Below are 22270 nucleotides of genomic sequence, written 5' to 3' on the forward strand. Positions count from 1 at the left end.
ATATGTCCCTACTGCAAACTTGTCGTGAAATACTCTTCAGTTTATACCTGTCACTGCAAATTGTTTATTTGAACATTATATTATCATCTCACTTGCTGAACTCTGCAGTAGTACTGTGTGTAAAGGTCAGATACAAACATCTCGGAGTAACATGAATATAACCTTCACGAAACTCAAATAGTTACATAACTGACCTTTATCTTCAATGCATTTGATCTAATGCAGTGATGTTATTGTAGAAATTGTATCCTTGTAGTACACATACTTTGTCCTCTACTAGACAGAGTGTATCTAGCATGCTTATTCAATTCACTCATATAGTACCTTACTGAGCAACATGCAGGATATATTATGGAAGCGAACTGATGAAGGAGTAGGGATCTGGAGGAATGGGGATTGCAACTGCTCCATCAAGCATTTGTGTCACCTTCAGCATGTTGGGTCGCATGGTCGGGCCCTCCTGGAGGCACCATAGTGCTACTGATAGAAATCTTTCGACCTTCTTAATGTTGAAGATTGCGTCATCGTCACACTCCACCAGCAAGTCGAACCTCCGACACCTATAGCAGTCATTTGCCCAGTAAGTCAGTATCGTCTACTCTTCATCAACTACCTCCAAATCAACATTTCTTCTGCAGCAGACAAGCTCGAGTAGGATCACTCCAAAGCTGTAGACATCAACCTTGGCAGTGATCCCGATGTTCTTGAACCACTCTGGGGCGACATATCCTCGAGTACCTCTAATACCGGTGTTTGTCCTTGTCTGATTTCTCAAGAGAAGCTTCGCTAGGCCAAAGTCTGAAATCTTTGCGACAAGGTTGTCGTCAAGAAGAATGTTATGCGGCTTTATGTCACGGTGGATGATTTGTGTGCTACACTCTTCATGCAAGTAGAGCAACCCTCTTGCCACCCCAAGTGCGATATGAACCGGTGTGTTCCAATTTGGCCGGGCGTCGTTAAAGAGAAGCCGGTTGAGTGAGCCATTGGTCATGAACTCATAAACAAGCAGTCTCTCAGTTCCTTCATTGCAGAAACCAAGTAGTCGGACCAGATTCTTGTGGAACATTTGTCCAATGGTTTGGACTTCTACCGTAAAATCCTTTTCAGTTTCTTCTTGGAGCTTGTCGATCTTCTTGACAGCGATGTGGGTCTGGAGATCATCTTGTAACTCACCCTTGTACACAACACCAGAGGCACCACTACCGAGGACCTCATGGAAACCACTGGTTGCTTTCTCCAGCTCTTTGTAAGTGAAGGTCTTCAGGGGCAACTGAGTTGTACTTGAGGCTTGGGACAGCGGACCATTCTTCTTTCGGGTGATATGACAGTAAGTACCAAACACCAGAATAGAGATGAGGAGAAAGTTCACCAATATGGAACAACCAAGAAACAAGGAACTCCCAAGGATCCAATACTTTTTGTCCTGCTTCCATTTTTTGGAGGCAGTACTGAGTGCAGACTCTGAATTATTGCTACTTGGCACCTTGAGAAGCACCGTTCTCTGGACATAGTCGGCCATATTCCCATTAGACAAAGGGAGCTTCTTTTTCCAACATGTGCGTGTGCTTTCATTGTATACGGCCAAGGCACAGAAACAATCGATCCGACACAGCCTCCCACAGTCATCCTCTGCTATGGGCTGATACTGCTCGTAATCAGATAGCGGCCAATCTACACCAGAAATTGGTCTCAGCTCAAATTGTGCCAGTGTTGCGGCCTCATCCAAGTCGCAGCTTTGCGGCTGAAAATCTTGTTGGCATCCTTTGTACCTCCTCTCCTCATCAAAGAACTTGTACCCTGGTGAGCAGGCACAACTTAATATCTGGTTCTTGGTGCCATCGAAGGTGCAGTAACTATTGAAGCCACAGACGCCACTGCCAATACCTGTAACTACTGCATGGCAGATATTTTGGGGAAGTAAGCTCACTGCACTCCACATCTCACCACTGAACACACTGGACTTTGGATTCTTTGGGTATACATATTGCCGGAAAACACCATCCGAGTCAAGTGTAGCACGGTGGAAGTAGTCTGCCATAGATCCTAGCACACCTGATGTGATGTTGATCTGGGTGCCATTTGTTAGGAGGAAGTATACTCTACCAGTTTCATTGAACAACAACTGTGAGCCATTCCCTGCTGTCTCTGTGAACCAATAAGACTCATACTTGAACCCAGAGGGCTCAGCAACGAGAGAGATGGCCAGTGGTGTCGAGTCGAGCATGGAGTGACTTGTTATGAGTCTGGTTACAAGGCAGCAACTGGGTAGGCAGGATGGTGTCTGACGGCACATCAAAAGTCTGCCATTTTGTGTTGCCGTCTACACCAGCGAGCACAAAGTTGCCACTATCGCGCATGCTGGCCGAGGTCACATCGGTTTCCTAGGGATTCCAGACCTCCACACTGGAGGGGTCATGAAGCGAGAGTGCTCCATCTGTGGTGAGTTGGAGGATAGAGCCAGATGATACCTGTATCGCTGATGGATCTTGGTCCATAGTCTTGGCATACCAAGCGACCGTCTTGTCGTTAATCTTGTTGAACCAGATGGCGAGGAGGTAGAAGGAGGCATTGCCCTCAACGGGTCGGAAGCCGAAAGCAAAGTCGCCAGAGGGTGAGAGCCATGACGTGGTTGGCCCCTGGGGTGCCAATGTGGATCCCAGGGTGATGTTTCTCTGAGCTTGGGTGGATGAGGGGAACAATAGTGGCAGCAACAGCACAGGCAAGAGGAGCAGAGATGCCATTATATTGTTCCTTCTTCCTAGTGAGGATGAGCGATGCCAAACTTATGCACTTATGCTCCTCCAAATAAATGGCGTTTGATGGTCTTTTTCACTTTGGAATTCCACATGCCTGACAAATCAGTTGCTTATGTGAGGTTGACAAACGCAATTCCAGGGGATGCATTGATATATTTTTGTCCCATCGAAATCAGAAGTTAGTGCACCATAGGGATGATTTGCTGTATTTGGGACTTTTCCACGAAAATAGTGCACATCCTTTTCAGAGGTAGTCACGCCTGACATGTGTGAGTTTGTGATTGCCTTCTGATTAGAGGTGACAATTGTTTCTCCAGTGCAGCATCAAGGATAAGAAAAAGAGAGGAATGATGTTGCTTACCTTCTCCCGTGCAGAACGATAATTTTGTGGCAACACAATTTGTACAGATCAAAGTTACACCTTCTCTGAACTACATTCTCTTTCAGATCAAGGGTGATGTTTTTCTGAGCTTGGGTGGATGGGCGGAACACTACTAGTAAAAACAGCTCAGACAATAAGAGCGGAGATACCATCTTTCCTTCTTCATACATCACCGATGAGCGATGCCAAACTTATACACTTATGCTCCTTCAGATAATTGGCATTTGCCTGTCCTTTTCACCTTGGAATTCCACACGCCTGACTAATTAATCAGGTGCTTATCTGATGTTGCCACGCGTATTGGGGCATAACATGATTCTAGAGAATGCATGGAAAATTTTGTCGCGTCGGTTAGAAGTTAGTGCCCCATAGGTAGAATCGGTTTCTTTAGGGTAGTTCCAAGAATTTAATGCACATCGTTTTCAAAGTAGACAGGCCCCTGACGGGTGTGAGCTTGTGATTGGTTTGCAGAGCTGCAAGTCTTTTTTCCAGTCCACACTCCAGGACAAGTATAACAACGAGAGCTAATGCTTCTTTCCTTTTCCTGTGCTGAGTGACATTCGTGTGGCAACGTAGGTATATCATATCTCAACTAATAATATTCATTTTTCCTTTCGCTGAAATGACGCTTATCCAATATGTTCCTTGTGCCTAGATTTTTTTTGTTTTACATATAACCGTTGTTAATTATAAGAGATCGTTCCCTAATTTCACGGTGAAGGATGGTAGGATACTGAAGATATGATATCACTAAGTGGTGGCTCTTGGTAATTCCAATTTCGAGGGGCAAATCAGGACCTTTAATATTGCTTTCCATGGATAACTTGTGACTGTTCGCTTTTCCTTTGTCGTTATAACTTATAAGGTACATTCAATCTGAATTCTGCATTTTATTGTTTGCGCATGCATTACAGCATTCATTACATGCATGTATTGATCAGTTCGTTCAGAAATACTATATCGTCCCATCCATCTCATGCTTTTGGTCGCCACACCAGTATAATAAGGTTCCCGTAAATATAGAAGTTGACTCAAGGTGAAATGCATGATCACGACATGTTGAGATGATGTACTATAGCTGGCCTACCACAACTTTATATGTGTATGCTTCTTCAGGGATATCATGCCCATTGTTCGGGTATGATAGGACTCCTTCATCTTAGCTTTTGCTTGGCTCATGTGAGATCTTGGAGAAAACCAAATCAAAACCCAAGTTCCAATGGAAACAACTCACCTTGTTCACAGTTTGAATTGGACCAAACAAAACCATAGAAAAATTATTCAGATAGGCCGTACAGCGGTTTAGAGTGTGTTCTGCTTCTTAGTTCAATCCGCGGAGTCCGTGAGCTGATATGGGTTAGACATGTGTCCAGACCAACCAAATCATGCCAATCCGATAAAATATCCCTAGAGACGTCAACCACTCATATCAGGCGGCAGATGGTTGGCGTGAGGGCATGTTGGACGTGGCTACAGCTCCAACGAGGGCTATGGTTGCCGGGTAACCGCATAGTTGATAGTGTGGCGGCGATTGTGCTGGAAGCCTGGAGCCACTGAGATTTATGCCATAGTCATCTTACTTGCCTCTCTGTGACTGTTAGTTTGTTCTCCATCATTCTTGCTGAGCAACTCATCCACTTCATCTAAAATGAGTTTATGCGCAATTCTCTACCACTCTCCTAAAACCGTCGTAGGTACATTTTATTAGGTTGTTTCAAGTTTTTTTCTACAGAAACAACGATGGCCCATTAGACTTGGTATTCATCACCAAAGTGTATATTGCTAATCAAGTGGGATCATAGATGTGCGCAAATGAGGTGAATCTTCTTACAATTCTGGATTAACCTTATATCCAGATTTGCTAGACATTTCATTTTTCAGAAATGTTTGTCGCCCACGTGCTGAACTTGTTTAAGAATGGCAAATATAAAAGATGATCAATCTCTTTTTTGGACAAGTTGTAGTACGTACAACTTTGTTTCCTACACTGTAATTTGACCTGCAAGAATTAGTAGTAGCAGACTACCATGTGACACTAATTGGGATGTTTAATAAGCAACCCAGTTCCATTATGTGTATCAGTACAACTGTTTGAAAGCCTTCTCTATTCCCAATTACTGATGGTTGAGACATACTGAAACAATGGCATTAGAATTGTGCTTGTTCATGGAGCTTGACCTGAGTATGTTCCGCTCTCGTTCCTGTTTGTTTGTGCTAGAACCATGCTTGTTTGTTAGAGATTTTGCCATTGAAATAAATCAAAAAATAGTTTATGGTAGAAGTGCAGAAATCATTCGTGTCACTCGCAGATACTGTAGCAATTTACCAAGCATAGTTTCTTCTGAACGGTGCGGGTAAGATGAAAGGGGAAACTGTTTACGTGTTTAATGGCTTACTCAGTGGTGTTTGTCCAACTGTTTATGCATTTGTATAACATTCCTACTGCGGTATTGTTTTTCAAGTGATGCTTAGGCGTAGTACATATTCTGAATTTCTGATAGATCATTATCTCTTTTTCTATCGTAGGATAGATACAAAAGTATTGATATGACAACTATCATGTGATGTTTCGTGCATGGCGGTGTTGTTTACCATGAGTAAGCTGTGGCTGTTAGCAATTCAGTTTGCATGACTTGCACCCATCGATATGTACTAGCGTGCAAACACCAGTTGCTGCAGTTTACTAAATAAGGTGTAAATATTGACACTTCACTAGACTCCTCTAGAAAAACTTTTCAAAGGCCATAAGTACTTGTAAACTGCAGCCCGAAATCACATCAGATGGTAACTCACCCATGCTGGCAATGCATGATCTATCACAAGCTTTTCATGTCAACACAGTACCGTCTTGGAGAAACGTGTGATGGATATGTAGGGAAAATGCAATCTGGCAACCTGCAAGTCTATATATCTACCTATCTTCACGGTACTATCATCTTGATAGGTCCAGTATGTTTCCTTCACCTTAACTTTGATTTAGTGGCTGTGAGATTTTGGAGAAAAACAAAAAAACGGTGATGATTTCTCCAAATTGCAGTTTGGCATGGCTTGCATTGCTGTTGTACAACTGTTTCTGATGATTCCCTATACTGATGGGTATATCACTAAAAAACGACTTATTATTCAATCAGCTATCCAATTTGCTTCCTAAATTATTTCCATCTGCAGACAACATTGGTCCTTCCCAGGGTATTATGAAGAATTGAACCTCAAAAACCAGAGCAATGATGCCATATTTGATTGGTTGGACAAACGGGTCAATAAGACTGCCGTATATTATATAGCTAATTGGAACCTGTTCTTGGGGGGCAAGATAACAAGGCTCGGCCAGCCTTCTGGATACTGCTTTGTGTACATGGTCGTGCAATTCCCAATACCGTTAGAGCGGATCGACTGCAAGAAGAATTTGAGTACAACGTCCATGTATTTGAGGTCTGATAGTCTCTACCTTGTGGCGTTTCTCATTTTCGGTACCGACGATTATTATCCATTTGACAGAGAGGAAAAGCTCATCCCTAATTCCATACCACTCGGATTTGACAGTACCTATACGACTCTCCTAGGTAAGGGGGGGTGGAGAAATCTAGTTAACGTGGGAGTAGGGAATGCTTTGTTGCGCCATTTTCTCCCCGACAACACGCATGAACACACAAAATGAGCGTTGGATAGCCCAGCCAACAAGATAAACACAATGCCACAAGATCAGCAAATCGCATGTGCATTCCAATAATCAAACACAATAGTCAAAGGAGTCTGTGGACATGTACATGTAAATGTACTGAGCTTCTGCAGAGTGATAAAAACGGTTTGAGCAAAGCATGTTTCATTCATGTACAGTATCTCCCACCATATACCTAAGAGCTTCTGCAGAGTGGAAAAACAATAGTATAAATCATCCAGTACAGTAGGACTGGTGGAGGCGCGCGGCTCGGCTGTGTTGCGTGGAGTGGAGTGGATCCATCCTCGGGAACGGCTTGTATCCTTGACTAGTAGCCCCCTCCGTGATTACGTAAGTTTTCTATAACGGATTTGAGATTGATAACTTAGGGCATAGATTTTGTGTCAAAGCATGAGGAATTTGCCATTGTGGATGATCACGTCTTCATGAACCTATTTTTTCGGTTGGAAATTTGTTCCATATAGTTGAATATCAATTCAAATTTTAAATCATGAAATTTCAGAGGTTAGAAGAATTTGGGTTAATAGAGGAGTCTTTGCCTGTGAAACTGAATATTAGTTCACTTTAAAATTAAATTTTTATGACTACCGTGTTTGTATTTTCACTTTGTTATTAGTATAATTTGTCTTTCAAAAGTTTGGTGCTCTTTAACTTGCCCAGGCTTCGCAAAAGTTCTATGTGTTAGTTTCGCACCATCAATTGACATCGTAATCTTGAAGTTGTCCTGAAGAACGCGTAGAGTGCATTGAGAGGGCCCAGAGTGTATCCCTCTATCGTCGAGGGGTAAATCTCTGGATTGACTTACCTAGCACCAGGGCATAATTTTTGGTATACCTAAAAGTCACCTTTATAATTACCCAGTTACCGTATAATGTTTGGTGACCGAAAATATCCATCCGGTATTCTGGTGTCAATGATTTGGAGAACTTGATCATCAACAAACATGAGCTAATCTAGATGCCTGACTAGGGATCCTTATGGTGTGTACCATTTCATACATGCATACAGGTTTTCCTCCATAATCACATACTGAAGAACTTATGCACACATATAGTATGAAATACAAACTTAATTATGAATGCGTAAAATAGAATGTTAGAGCTAAACATGCCGTCTACGAGGAGTGTCCGAGTAGTACTCGTACTGGTGTGTCCAAGTAGTACTCAAAACAGTGGCCGAGTAGGATTAGTCTTCGGCTGTTTAGCTCCTTTATATACCCTGTAACCCCCGTGTAAACAATTAGCCAGAGATAAAAGCAATAAAGAATAGTAACAGGCTCGACACGAGCCTGTGGCCATCACACCGATCAGTTTATCGTTCGCCAAGTTACGAGACATTCCGTCGAGAGATCAAGATCGATCGATCCTGTAGTTGCTACGTACATGCAGCTACGCTATTGTTCATCAATCAAGGTGACTGCTAGCTAGCTTGCACATACGTGTGCTGCTTCTCTCTGGTGTATTGATCAAACGATCAAAAGCCAACAATTGGTATTAGAGCCTCGACGATCTACCATCTACGATGACGGACAGCGACGCTGAGTCGGTCAAGTCCGGCAACGGCGGTTCCAAGGCGAACAAGAAAGGCGACAATGTGAAGAAGGGCGGCAAGTCAGCAACCAGTGGTGGCGGAACGGGCGGCGCCAACGTACAGGCGCATGGCAACATCCCCATCCAGTACCCGATGCTCACCGACGCCAACTACGGCGTGTGGGCGGTGAAGATGAAGATCATTCTCCGAACCCTTCGAGTGTGGGAGGCCATCACGGACGACGACGTCGACGAGGAGTGCGACGAAGGTGCCATGGCCGCCATAGCCCAGTCTGTGCCGGATTCCGTGCTGATGACATTGGCGGAGTTCGAGACAGCAAGAGAGGCGTGGAACGCACTCAAAGAGATGAGGATCGGAGAAGATCGTGTCACGAAGGCTCGGGCACAAGTGCTGAAGCGCCAATTTCACAAGTTGCAGATGGAGGAAACTGAATCGGTGAACGACTATGCCATGCGTCTGACTACATTGGTGGGAGAGATCCGCGCGCTTGGTGCAAAGCTCGAGGAGACCGAGATTGTGGAGAAGTTTTTCAGTTCGGTGACTGATAAATTCACGTACATCATTGGCACGCTCGAGCATCTTTACGGCATCGACGACATGACCATAACGGAGGCGATCGGACGCTTGCGAACATGGGAAGAGAATGCTCGTGGTTGTCGGAAAGGCAAAAGAGGAGGTGGTGACCAACTCATGTACTCACGCGCATATTGGGAGTCCCCAAGTAGCAAAGGAAGGCGCAACGTTGGCGAAGGCTCAAGCAACGCGAAGCGCGGCGGACAAACCGGAGAAGGCAAAGGAAAAGGCAAGCCACAAGGTCGTGGTAAGGCGGACCGATCTAAAGAGCGGAAGCCACAAAACTTGGATATGTCCGAGGTCAAGTGCTATAACTGCAATGAGATGGGTCACTTTGCAAAGGATTGTCCGGATCCTAACAAGTGTGAGATCAAGGCAAATTTGGCAAAGCAGGAAAACGAACGTCCAGGTCTTCTGATGGCCGAAGTTTGTGATCTCGTCCAAACAGCGGTTGTGAAACCAAACCGGAAGGTGCTACTTCATGAGAAAAAAGTAACACCAAAGTTATCCAGAAGCCAGAACGTGTCATGGTATCTAGACACGGGTGCTAGTAACCACATGACGGGGTGCAAAGAGAAGTTCCTCGAGCTAGAATATGATGTTCAAGGCTCGGTCAAGTTCGGTGATGGTTCAAATGTGGAGATTTGCGGGCAAGGCTCTGTCCTCTTCGAGGGTCTCACGGGAGAACATCGCATACTCACCGGAGTGTACTACATCCCACGGCTTCGCAACAACATCATCTCTGTCGGGAAACTTGACGAGAATGGATGCAAGGTGGATATCGAGAACGGAGTGATGACGATCTTCGACAACCTCTGAAACGTGCTAGCACGTGTGAATCGCACGCGGAACAGGATCTATATCCTCAACCTTGATCAATCTCAACCGGAGTGTTGGCTCGCCAAGAGTGATGATGATTCATGGTTATGGCATGCTAGATTTGGACACATTAACTTCTATGCCTTGAAGAAGATGTCAAAGATGGAGATGGTATGTGGGATGCCATTTATCGACCATGTTGATCGAGTATGTGACGGGTGTTTGGTTGGAAAACAGCACCGCAGGCCGTTCCCTGCTCAGTCTACCTATCGTGCAAGTGATGCACTCAAGCTGCTCCATGGTGATCTATGTGGCCCTATCACCCCAGCAACTCACGGAGGAAAGAAGTACTTCTTCCTTATGGTAGATGACTACTCAAGATATATGTGGGTGGTTCTCCTACGATCTAAACATGAGGCGTTTGAAGCGTTCAAGAGGCTGAAGGCTGCAACAGAGGTGGAACACAAGCTGAAGGTTCGCGCTCTACGGACAGATCGCGGCGGAGAGTTTACTTCGAACGAGGTCAATGACTACTCCGAGAAGATTGGCATAAAGAGGTTCCTGACGGCACCTTATACGCCACAGCAGAACGGGGTTGTTGAAAGGCGCAATCGAACTGTCGTTGACATGGCGAGAAGTTTACTCAAGAGCAAGAACTTGCCAGGGACTTTTTGGGGAGAAGCTGTCTCGACGGCGGTCTATCTTCTCAACCGGGCTCCAACGAAGGCAGTGATCGGCAAGACTCCGTATGAAGCAATTTACGGACGTAAGCCGAATGTGTCTCCTCTACGGACGTTCGGGTGCGTGGCGCATGTGAAGACGGCGGAGCCGCATCTCTCAAAGCTTGCCGATCGCAGCACCAAGATGGTGTTCATCGGATACGAGAGGAGTTCCGGCACCAAGGCATACCGCTTCTACGATCCACGAATCAAGCGTCTACGGATTTCACGCGACGTTGTGTTTGAAGAAAACCAAGCGTGGAATTGGAGCGCAGCAGCCAACGATGCTCCAAACAGTAACATATTCACAGTTGAATTTCCAACTGATGAAGATGCAGGGGAGGATGTCCAGGTGGTTGGCAAGACGCACGACCAAGGTGACCGCAATGGCAGTGATCACGATGGTGCCGACACCAACGACAACGCGCATGGGTCGCAAGGTGATAGCGACAACAACACGCACGACACGGGCGGAGATCTCGACAGTGAGGCGCATAGTGATGATGACAATCAAGATGATGGTCACGATCACGACGACTACGCCAACGACGGGGATGCCAATGACCCGGCATCTACCACGCTCGAGACTCAACCGTCTTCCTCAAGTGCATCGACGCCGACACAATTTGTGTCGCCTCCTTCGCAAGCCACGACGGATTCTTCCGGGCCTCGTCGCTACAAGACCCTCAAAAAAGTCTACAAGTACGCAAAGCCAGTTACACTCGAGTACTCCGATTTGTGTTTACTCGGAGTTGAGGAGCCGACGAACTTCGTAGAGGCGAGCAAAAGTTCAAGTTGGATGCACGCCATGGATGAGGAGATGAAGGCGATTGAGAGCAATGGCACGTGGACTTTGGTAACCCGACCTTCGAACCAAAAGGCCATAGGTTTGAAGTGGGTTTACAACTTGAAGAAGGACACGAAGGGTGCCATTGTGAAGCACAAGGCAAGACTCGTCGCAAAGGGCTACGTACAACGTCAAGGAGTTGACTATGAGGAGGTGTTTGCACCGGTTGCTTGAATCGAGACGGTGAGAGTGCTCCTAGCTTTGGCAGCACAAGAGGATTGGAAGGTTCATCATATGGATGTTAAATCTACTTTCCGCAACGGTGACCTCAAAGAAGAAGTGTACGTGGAACAACCCCTCGGCTACGAGAAGAAAGGCGAAGAAGGGAAAGTTTACAAGCTCAAGAAGGTACTTTATGGGCTGAAGCAAGCGCCAAGAGCTTGGAACTAAAAGTTAGACGAAAGTTTCGTCCCGCTCGGATTCAAAAGATGTCTCCACGAGACTCTCAGAGACAGTCTATCAAGCACCGAAGAACAAGTGAAGGTTGAAGACGCGACCATGGAAAAGTGCTGGCGTCAAGCTACGGACGAGCCGACAACAGCAAAGACGGTCCCTGAAATATTGCGAGGAACGACGAAGGCAATGTCGACGATGACACCAATGAGTAGTAGTCATCGCATTTGAGATCCAGGTCGCATCGAGGACGTCATGTTTAGGGGGTGAATGTTAGAGCTAAACATGCCGTCTACGAGGAGTGTCCGAGTAGTACTCGTACTGGTGTGTCCGAGTAGTACTCGTACTGGTGTGGCCGAGTAGGATTAGTCTTGGGCTGTTTAGCTCCTTTATATACCCTGTAACCCCCGTGTAAACAATTAGCCAGAGATAAAAGCAATAAAGAATAGTAACAGGCTCGATACGAGCCTGTGGCCATCGCACCGATCAGTTTATCGTTCGCCAAGTTACGAGACGTTCCGTCGAGAGATCAAGATCGATCGATCCTGTAGTTGCTACGTACATGCAGCTACGCTACTGTTCATCAATCAAGGTGACTGCTAGCTAGCTTGCACATACGTGTGCTGCTTCTCTCTGGTGTATTGATCAAACGATCAAAAGCCAACAATTGGTATTAGAGCCTCGACGATCTACCATCTACGATGACGGACAGCGACGCTGAGTCGGTCAAGTCCGGCAACGGCGGTTCCAAAGCGAACAAGAAAGGCGACAATGTGAAGAAGGGCGGCAAGTCAGCAACCAGTGATGGCGAAACGGGCGGCGCCAACGTACAGGCGCATCGCAACATCCCCATCCAGTATCCGATGCTCACCGACGCCAACTACGGCGTGTGGGCGGTGAAGATGAAGATCATTCTCCGAACCCTTCGAGTGTGGGAGGCCATCACGGACGACGACGTCGACGAGGAGTGCGACAAGGTGCCATGGCCGCCATAGCCCAGTCTGTGCCGGATTCCGTGCTGATGACATTGGCGGAGTTCGAAACAGCAAGAGAGGCGTGGAACACACTCAAAGAGATGAGGATCGGAGAAGATCGTGTCACGAAGGCTCGGGCACAAGTGTTGAAGCGCCAATTTCACAAGTTGCAGATGAAGGAAACTGAATCGGTGAACGACTATGCCCTGTGTCTGACTACATTGGTGGGAGAGATCCGTGCGCTTGGTGCAAAGCTCGAGGAGACCGAGATTGTGGAGAAGTTTTTCAGTTCGGTGACTGATAAATTCACGTACATCATTGGCACGCTCGAGCAGCTTTACGACATCGACGACATGACCATAACGGAGGCGATCGGACGCTTGCGGACATGGGAAGAGAATGCTCGTGGTTGTCGGAAAGGCAAAGGAGGAGGTGGTGACCAACTCATGTACTCACGCGCAGATTGGGAGTCCCCAAGTAGCAAAGGAAGGCGCAACGTTGGCGAAGGCTCAAGTAACGCGAAGCGCGGCGGACAAACCGGAGAAGGCAAAGGAAAAGGCAAGCCACAAGGTCGTGGTAAGGCGGACCGATCTAAAGAGCGGAAGCCACAAAACTTGGATATGTCCGATGTCAAGTGCTATAACTGCAATGAGATGGGTCACTTTGCAAAGGATTGTCCGGATCCTAACAAGTGTGAGATCAAGGCAAATTTGGCAAAGCAGGAAAACGAACGTCCAGGTCTTCTGATGGCCGAAGTTTGTGATCTCGTCCAAACAGCGGTTGTGAAACCAAACCGGAAGGTGCTACTTCATGAGAAAAAAGTAACACCAAAGTTATCCGGAAGCCAGAACGTGTCATGGTATCTAGACACGGGTGCTAGTAACCACATGACGGGGTGCAAAGAGAAGTTCCTCGAGCTAGAATATGATGTTCAAGGCTCGGTCTAGTTCGGTGATGGTTCAAATGTGGAGATTTGCGGGCAAGGCTCTGTCCTCTTCGAGGGTCTCACAGGAGAACATCGCATACTCACCGGAGTGTACTACATCCCACGGCTTCGCAACAACATCATCTCTGTCGGGAAACTTGACGAGAATGGATGCAAGGTGGATATCGAGAACGGAGTGATGACGATCTTCGACAACCTCTGAAACGTGCTAGCACGTGTGAATCGCACGCGGAACAGGATCTATATCCTCAACCTTGATCAATCTCAACCGGAGTGTTGGCTCGCCAAGAGTGATGATGATTCATGGTTATGGCATGCTAGATTTGGACACGTTAACTTCTACGCCTTGAAGAAGATGTCAAAGATGGAGATGGTATCTGGGATGCCATTTATCGACCATGTTGATCGAGTATGTGACGGGTGTTTGGTTGGAAAACAGCACCGCAGGCCGTTCCCTGCTCAGTCTACCTATCGTGCAAGTGATGCACTCGAGCTGCTCCATGGTGATCTATGTGGCCCTATCACCCCAGCAACTCACGGAGGAAAGAAGTACTTCTTCCTTGTGGTAGATGACTACTCAAGATATATGTGGGTGGTTCTCCTACGATCTAAACATGAGGCGTTTGAAGCGTTCAAGAAGCTGAAGGCTGCAACAGAGATGGAACACAAGCTGAAGGTTCGCGCTCTACGGACAGATCGCGGCGGAGAGTTTACGTCGAACGAGTTCAATGACTACTGCGAGAAGATTGGCATAAAGAGGTTCCTGACGGCACCTTATACGCCACAGCAGAACGGGGTTGTTGAAAGGCGCAATCGAACTGTCGTTGACATGGCGAGAAGTTTACTCAAGAGCAAGAACTTGCCAGGGACTTTTTGGGGAGAAGCTGTCTCGACGGCGGTCTATCTTCTCAACCGGGCTCCAACGAAGGCAGTGATCGGCAAGACTCCGTATGAAGCAATTTACGGACGTAAGCCGAATGTGTCTCATCTACGGACGTTCGGGTGCGTGGCGCATGTGAAGAAGGCGGAGCCACATCTCTCAAAGCTTGCCGATCGCAGCACCAAGATGGTGTTCATCGGATACGAGAGGAGTTCCGGCACCAAGGCATACCGCTTCTACGATCCACGAATCAAGCGTCTACGGATTTCACGCGACGTTGTGTTTGAAGAAAACCAAGCGTGGAATTGGAGCGCAGCAGCCAACGATGCTCCAAACAGTAACATATTCACAGTTGAATTTCCAACTGATGAAGATGCAGGGGAGGATGTCCAGGTGGTTGGCAAGACACACAACCAAGGTGACCGCAATGGCAGTGATCACGATGGTGCCGACACCAACGACAACGCGCATGAGTCGCAAGGTGATAGCGACAACAACACGCACGACACGGGCGGAGATCTCGACAATGAGGCGCATAGTGATGATGACAATCAAGATGATGGTCACGATCACGACGACTACGCCAACGACGCAGATGCCAATGACCCGGCATCTGCCACGCTCGAGACTCAACCGTCTTCCTCAAGTGCATCGACGCCGACACAATTTGTGTCGCCTCCTTCGCAAGCCACGACGGATTCTTCCGGGCCTCGTCGCTACAAGACCCTCAAGAAAGTCTACAAGTACGCAAAGTCAGTTACACTCGAGTACTCCGATTTGTGTTTACTCGGAGTTGAGGAGCCGGCGAACTTCGTAGAGGCGAGCAAAAGTTCAAATTGGATGCACGCCATGGATGAGGAGATGAAGGCGATCGAGAGCAATGGCACGTGGACTTTGGTAACCCGACCTTCGAACCAAAAGGCCATAGGTTTGAAGTGGGTTTACAACTTGAAGAAGGACACGAAGGGTGCCATTGTGAAGCACAAGGCAAGACTCGTCGCAAAGGGCTACGTACAACGTCAAGGAGTTGACTATGAGGAGGTGTTTGCACCGGTTGCTCGAATCGAGACGGTGAGAGTGCTCCTAGCTTTGGCAGCACAAGAGGATTGGAAGGTTCATCATATGGATGTTAAATCTACTTTCCGCAACGACGACCTCAAAGAAGAAGTGTACGTGGAACAACCCCTCGGCTACGAGAAGAAAGGCGAAGAAGGGAAAGTTTACAAGCTCAAGAAGGTACTTTATGGGCTGAAGCAAGCGCCAAGAGCTTGGAACTCAAAGTTAGACGAAAGTTTCGTCCCGCTCGGATTCAAAAGATGTCTCCACGAGAATCTCAGAGACAGTCTATCAAGCACCGAAGAACAGGTGAAGGTTGAAGACGCGACCAAGGAGGAGTGCTGGTGTCAAGCTACGGACGAGCCGACAACAGCAAAGACGGTCCCTGAAATATTGCGAGGAACGACGAAGGCAATGTCGACGATGACACCAATGAGTAGTAGTCATCGCATTTGGGATCCAGGTCGCATTTAGGACGTCATGTTTAGGGGGGTGAATGTTAGAGCTAAACATGCCGTCTACGAGGAGTGTCCGAGTAGTACTCTGGTGTGTCCGAGTAGTACTCAAAACAGTGGCCGAGTAGGATTAGTCTTGGGCTGTTTAGCTCCTTTACATACCCTGTAACCCCCGTGTAAACAATTAGCCGGAGATAAAAGCAATAAAGAATAGTAACAGGCTCGACACGAGCCTGTGGCCATCACACCGATCAGTTTATCGTTCGCCAAGTTACGAGTCGTTCCGTCGGGAGATCAAGATCGATCGATCCTGTAGTTGCTACGTACATGCAGTTACGCTATTGTTCATCAATCAAGGTGACTGCTAGCTAGCTTGCACATACGTGTGCTGCTTCTCTCTGGTGTATTGATCAAGCGATCAAAAGCTAACATAGAATAATACTTAACAACTTTATTACTGCCTCAGTCGCTCATCTTTGCGGTGCTGCTTATACTTTGGTGGAGCGATAGACTTTTGTCCACGGTTCTGACACTTTACTTGAGAAAGAGAGTACGCTCCCTTATTTGAAAATGCTTAAATTTAAACTTGCAAATAAATTATCAAGAAATGGAAATGCCCGCTTCATTCACACCCCTCCACAGCAGGTGTGGGAGTATCCCGGTCCAACCGGTAGTGGTCGAGCGAGCGACCATCAAGGCCTATGCGATTAAACGTTGCGATGAACTCTCGAGCGGTGACGCTCCTGTAGATTGGGGGGTTGTGTCCATCGGTGATGGGGCCATACAACCTCGTGGATCTCTCAATGTTGGTGTTGAAGAAGGACGCTACGGAGACCCTGGCGGTGTCTTTGCTCTTGTTCGCCAGGACCCGGTGCTCCACGCTCCTGAACTGGTCATTGCTGACAAGCTGCACTTCATCAGAGTTATATGTGTCTATTAGTACAACTTCGAGGGAGCTAGCGAGCGGCGAGCGAAATGGATGGAGATGGAGGGTGGATATGCATGCCTGAAGAAGGTCGCCGATGTTCATGATGAAAGCGCCGGGCACGGGAGGGACATCCACCCAGGTCTTGCCGTCGACGAGCACCTGGAGGCCGCCCATGCCGTCTTGCAGGAGGACGGTGAGGAAGCCCGGGTCGGTGTGCCTCTTGGTGCCCCAAGTGAGGTACGGCTCCGGGCACGGTGGGTAGTATTGGCACACGGCGTTGAGGTTCTCCGCGCAGTCCATGTCGCGCAGGTGGTCGCTGCTCAGGCCAAGGGACTCCGACAGCAGCTCCAGCACGGACAGCCCCACCTTGGTCACCGCGTGGCCGTACTCCGTGACCACATCCCTGCATATATTTAATATTTTGGTTTCAACAAATCGAATATGTTATGAACTAGAAATCCATGATGGATCATGTATGATGCAGTCTAGTCTCTAGTGTATATACGTGTTCATGCATACTGCTCCCTCCGTTCCTAAAGGTGAGATGTTTTAGCTTTTTTCTGATTCATCTGTATGTAGACATGTTTTGATGTGTATGTTCATCCATTTCAAAATGTATTTAGTCCACATCAAAATGTGTAAAACATCTTATAGTACTTAGGAATGGAGGGAGTACCTGACAGCCTCGGGCAGCTCTTCTGAAGGTGCCGGGTCCGGAGCGAGGTGGAAGAAGAGGGTGTCGCGCCAGTTGGCCGCCGCCGACGAGAAGAGGTCGAAGTTGGAGGCGAAACGCACCTTGCGAGCTTGGTCCCTGCTGTAGATGGCCTGCTTCGCCTCGGCGGGTCCCTCGTTGAACCGGCGCACCCCCTCGAGCATGCCGGCCATGAGCTCGGCCGGCACGCCATGGTTGACCACCTGAAAGAAGCCCACCGTCCCGGCCGCGTGCCGCACCAGGGCGACCGCGTCCTCGCGTCGCGGGGCCGCTAGGTCGACGGTCGGGATGGCCCCCGCGACATGGTTTGAGGACGTGATGCCCTCCAGGGACTCCGGCGAGTGGCGGAAGATGGGCGGGAGGGCCGTGACGCCGGCGTCGACGAGGCCCTTGACGCCCGCCTTGGTGTCGTCGAACGCCTGCAGCTCACGCCGGCGGTCCCAGGCCACGCCGGCGGCCGATTCTGTGGAAGGCATCGACGATCTCAATTATATTCGATCTATGCCTGCTGCAGCCGCACGCATTAACAATGCAAGGCAAGTGTTGGAGTATAGATGCTGCTCCAGCAGGAAATATATAGTCGCGCTTGAGGTTGAGGGAGGCCTTCGCTCATGTGCGCCACCATCTCTCTAGCCGTAGTTCACGGCCTACCACATGAACAACTATTTATCTAGTCCATCCACAGTTCCACACACGTGTAATAGTCAACAGCAGCAGCAGCATGAAATTTTACTTTTTCTGCAAGTGTCAATTTGATTTCTGGATGTCTTACTCCTCCGGTCCTTTTCAGTCTGCATACAAGTTTTGTCCAAAGTCAAAGTATCTTAACTTTTTACCAACCTTATAGAAAAATGTATGAACATTCACAATGCTAACTCAATATTGTTAGATTCACTACAAAATGTAGTTTCATAGTATATATTTGGTATTATAGATGTTGATATTTTTTAATATAAATTTTATCAAAGTTTGTAAAGTTTGACTTGATACAAATGTAATATGCAGAGTAAAAATGACCGGAGGGAATACCACTAATCAGTACATACCAAGGCAGACAGAAACCAGTAATAGAAGCATAATCTACGAAAATTCGCATGGAACCTCGGTCTAGCTAGCGCACCTGAATTGAAAAGAGAAATTAAAAATGATCAAAAAATTGAAACTTTTTAATAACATATATGGTCTAGCAATACTCACGTTAAAAGTTTCAGGACAAAATGATTTACGCTGTATTCCGAGGAAATGCAACATAATCAATACTAATATATAAACACTACAATTCATTGTTTTTCAGCTGCATATAAGTTTTTTTTGCTCAGAATACAACATAGCTCATTTGTCCGAAAACTTAGACATGAGTATTATGCTAGATTATGTTTGTTGAAAGAAAGTTTCACATTTTCTTGATCTATTTTTACTTTTCTTTTTTGCATAATCGGGTGCGACTAGACCCATGCATGTTCTAAAATTCCACATCTCATAATGTATTGCTACCTCCGGTTATATTTACTGGACAACCAAACTGTGCTGCAATTAGTGGTTATCATACTGTCCAAAACGTCAAGATTTCTTGGCTGGAGACAGTAGGTTTAATAATTGACACGGGCAATCCTACTACTGTCAGATCCAAGCACGCGATGCACGCTGCCTACGTGGCCCATCCTCCTCTGTCCTCTCCGACAAGGAATATCCACGGTAGATTGCGACCATGGAGCGCTTCCAGCTCTCGAGATGCTGACCTTTTTTTTTACCCTCTCCATTGTGTTTACCCTGTAAATCTTTCTTCTCCACAAACCTACTGGTTTGGCCGTGGTGTCCGATCTTGGGGACACAATAAACTCGAACGGAGGGAGCAAGATGGAGCTAATAATGTTTTTTTTAACATCAGTACAGACACAAGCGCTCATATACATGCGCATACACTCACCCCTATGAACGCGCACATGCACACCCTATCCTTATGAGCACCTCCGAAAGACTGAGCATGCATATCATCTTGAGATTTACGAAGTCACCATAGGAACCTCGTCGTCGACGGGAACATCTCCTTCCACTGAATGCGCATCACCGGAAATTCTAAAATAAATCCAGAAATAAATGGGATACCAAAGTCCCTCTAACCATCCAACCACAGGTTGGTTCGCAGCTAATAATGAGGTTTGCAGGCGACAAGTGCGAGACGATCGATCTCTCTGGCCATATGTTCCTAATGTGAGCAATCAATGCAACCGTATCTACTACAACAGCAGTTAAGTGAACACTTCTACTACCTCCATGTCAAAATATATTACGTTTTGGTAGGTTAGTTTGGCCTACCAGAACGTCAGATATTTGGGTATGAAGGTACTAAATCAGAAGGGGCAAGTAAGCCTTGAAGTGCATGGATGAATCCATGGGCATATGAACCCGGTTTGAAAAACTCATTTCTAAATGCCTAAAAAATGAAAAAAATTCACGAATACTTCTTCATATAATATGTGCGCACAGAAAGTTCCATGAAGAAAAATAACCTTTTGCGCCACCTGTGGAAAAAAAAGATAAAAATAATGTCATGCAACGCTATTTAGGAGCACTGAAATTTGTCTTTTTCACGAAGGCAAAATAAAAGGAGATTTTTTCACAAAACTTTGTGCCGCATACACATGGTGCCTGGAATTTTGTTCCGATTTTTTTGACATGTTAAAACACGTTTAAGATGCACTTTTAGAAAGCGAGTTCATATGCACATGGGTTCAGGACGTCCACACTCCAAATATACCGTCTTAGATCAAATTGATTAGCTGCATGATGTAATAAAGTTTGGTTCACTTAACCGCAGTTAAGTGGATACTCCTAGCTAGTACTCGCTCTATAACTTAACACATGACTTTTTCAACACAGTTACTTGCTCTAAAAAACCCGGTAATTGTCTTTGGCTCCTAAGTGCATATGCACCCATTGTCGAAATACACATTTTAAAAAGTCGAAAAATTCAGAACAAAATCCCGCGTGTATATCCGGACATTTTATGTGCGTGCACAAGGTTTCAGTGAAAAACGACGTTTTTTGTGGCTTGTATAAAAAAGACAATTTCTGATGCTTCATTCTAACTATTCACGAGGCATTTCTTTATCTTTTTTACACAAGCCACAAAAAACGTCGGTTTTCACCGAAACCTTGTGAACGCATATAAAATGTCCGGATAAACACGTGGGATTTTTGTTCCAACTTTTTCAACTTTTTGAAATGTGTATTTTGAAAATGGGTGCATATGCACCTAGGAGCCAAAACGCCGCTCTCAGTCTTATAAGTAGTAGATTAGAAGGGCCAACTTTGCCGACATCACCGCTACTTCATTTGGAACGCCAGAACATTGTAAGATCTTGTATGGTAAATTTCACAAGAGATGGTTCAGTTCACTCATGCCCAGGGTATACATTATGCTGCTGGTTTATATTAATATCGCATTTATAAGTGAATGGGTAATTTTAACATGCTCCCTCTTACCCCCTGTTTTCATGTGGGATATAAGAAGGTAAGAGTTAATCAAACACACTATTTAACGCAATCAATGGCTCAGATCTATGTACACTTTAAATTTGTATTGATAACAATACATATTACATATATTGATTTTTTAAATAGTTATATTAAGGGGTCTCAAATTTTAGTTCCACTATAGGCCCCAAATTCTGAGCACCGTCTTGCTCACGAGGCATGATACCAGTGATGGTGAATCTAATTTTCATTTGGCATTGCCCTTGCATGATCTCCAGATTTAATAATTGACACGACCAATCCTGATGAAAGCATATCCTACCACACCATGCACGCTACCTACATGGCCCGTCCTCCTCCCCGACATGGAGTATCCACGATGGAATGCGACTATAGCCCAGTTCTTTTGCCAAAATCTGGGGATTCTCCCAGAATCCGACCCCTACTCGGCTTCTTCCAGAATATTTGAGCCCCATTTGTTTTACAATCCTATCTAGTTATTGAGAATCCTCAAATTCTGGCAAAAGAACTGGGCCTATGAGCGGTTCCGGCTGCGGAGATGCGTGTTTTTTTTACGCTCTCCATTCAGGTCTATCCAGTAAATCTTTCATGTCCACACACCTACTGGTTTGGTCGCAGTGCCCGACCTTGGTGGCACAATAATTAAACTCGAATGGAAGGAGTAAGATGGAGCTAATGGGTTTTGCAGGGTGTTTGGGCACTAACACATGTTGAAAAGTAATATTGCACGACCCTCTCCTTCAGTTCAGACTTTTGATGCCACTTGCTGGAGCCTGAATTCAATAAGATATCTGAGAGGTCTCAAGTTCAAGAACCTGCCAACGTAGTATTAAAAAATAATATTTTTTTTGAAAAATCACCGGAGGGGGAGCTCCCCACGTGAATATATTTCTCAATGCTTGTGACCCATCGTTGGAGTGGTTACAAGGTGAAATTACATAGGCATGTGTAATCATGATAAGAGGTAGGAACGCCATAAGGACAAAAATAGCACAGATGCAACGGAGAGTGTTGAAATATATTGATCGCTTCTCTTAATCAATTTGGACTTTTGAATGAATTGGTTGGAGCATGAGTTAAATAGTGCACACAGAACATGAAT

General features: G+C 46.2%; 1 protein-coding gene and 1 pseudogene across 1 annotated transcript; both read right to left on the reverse strand.

Annotated features, from left to right (window-relative positions):
• Positions 1–349: 349 nt before the first annotated feature.
• Positions 350–2741, reverse strand: LOC119360345 (annotated as a pseudogene).
• Positions 2742–16450: 13709 nt separating this feature from the next.
• LOC119361973 (DIBOA-glucoside dioxygenase BX6-like) lies at positions 16451–18302 on the reverse strand. The gene is made up of 3 exons (XM_037627151.1): positions 17635–18302; positions 17037–17361; positions 16451–16937 (listed from the first exon to the last, which is right to left on the reverse strand). Exons 1-3 carry the CDS (start codon positions 18144–18146, stop codon positions 16653–16655), a joined length of 1122 nt encoding a protein of 373 aa, XP_037483048.1. The 5' UTR covers positions 18147–18302; the 3' UTR covers positions 16451–16652.
• Between the last annotated feature and the right edge of the window lie 3968 nt (positions 18303–22270).

This window comes from Triticum dicoccoides, chromosome 2B (genome assembly GCF_002162155.2).
Source record: "Triticum dicoccoides isolate Atlit2015 ecotype Zavitan chromosome 2B, WEW_v2.0, whole genome shotgun sequence".
In the NCBI taxonomy this organism is placed as follows: domain Eukaryota; kingdom Viridiplantae; phylum Streptophyta; class Magnoliopsida; order Poales; family Poaceae; genus Triticum; species Triticum dicoccoides.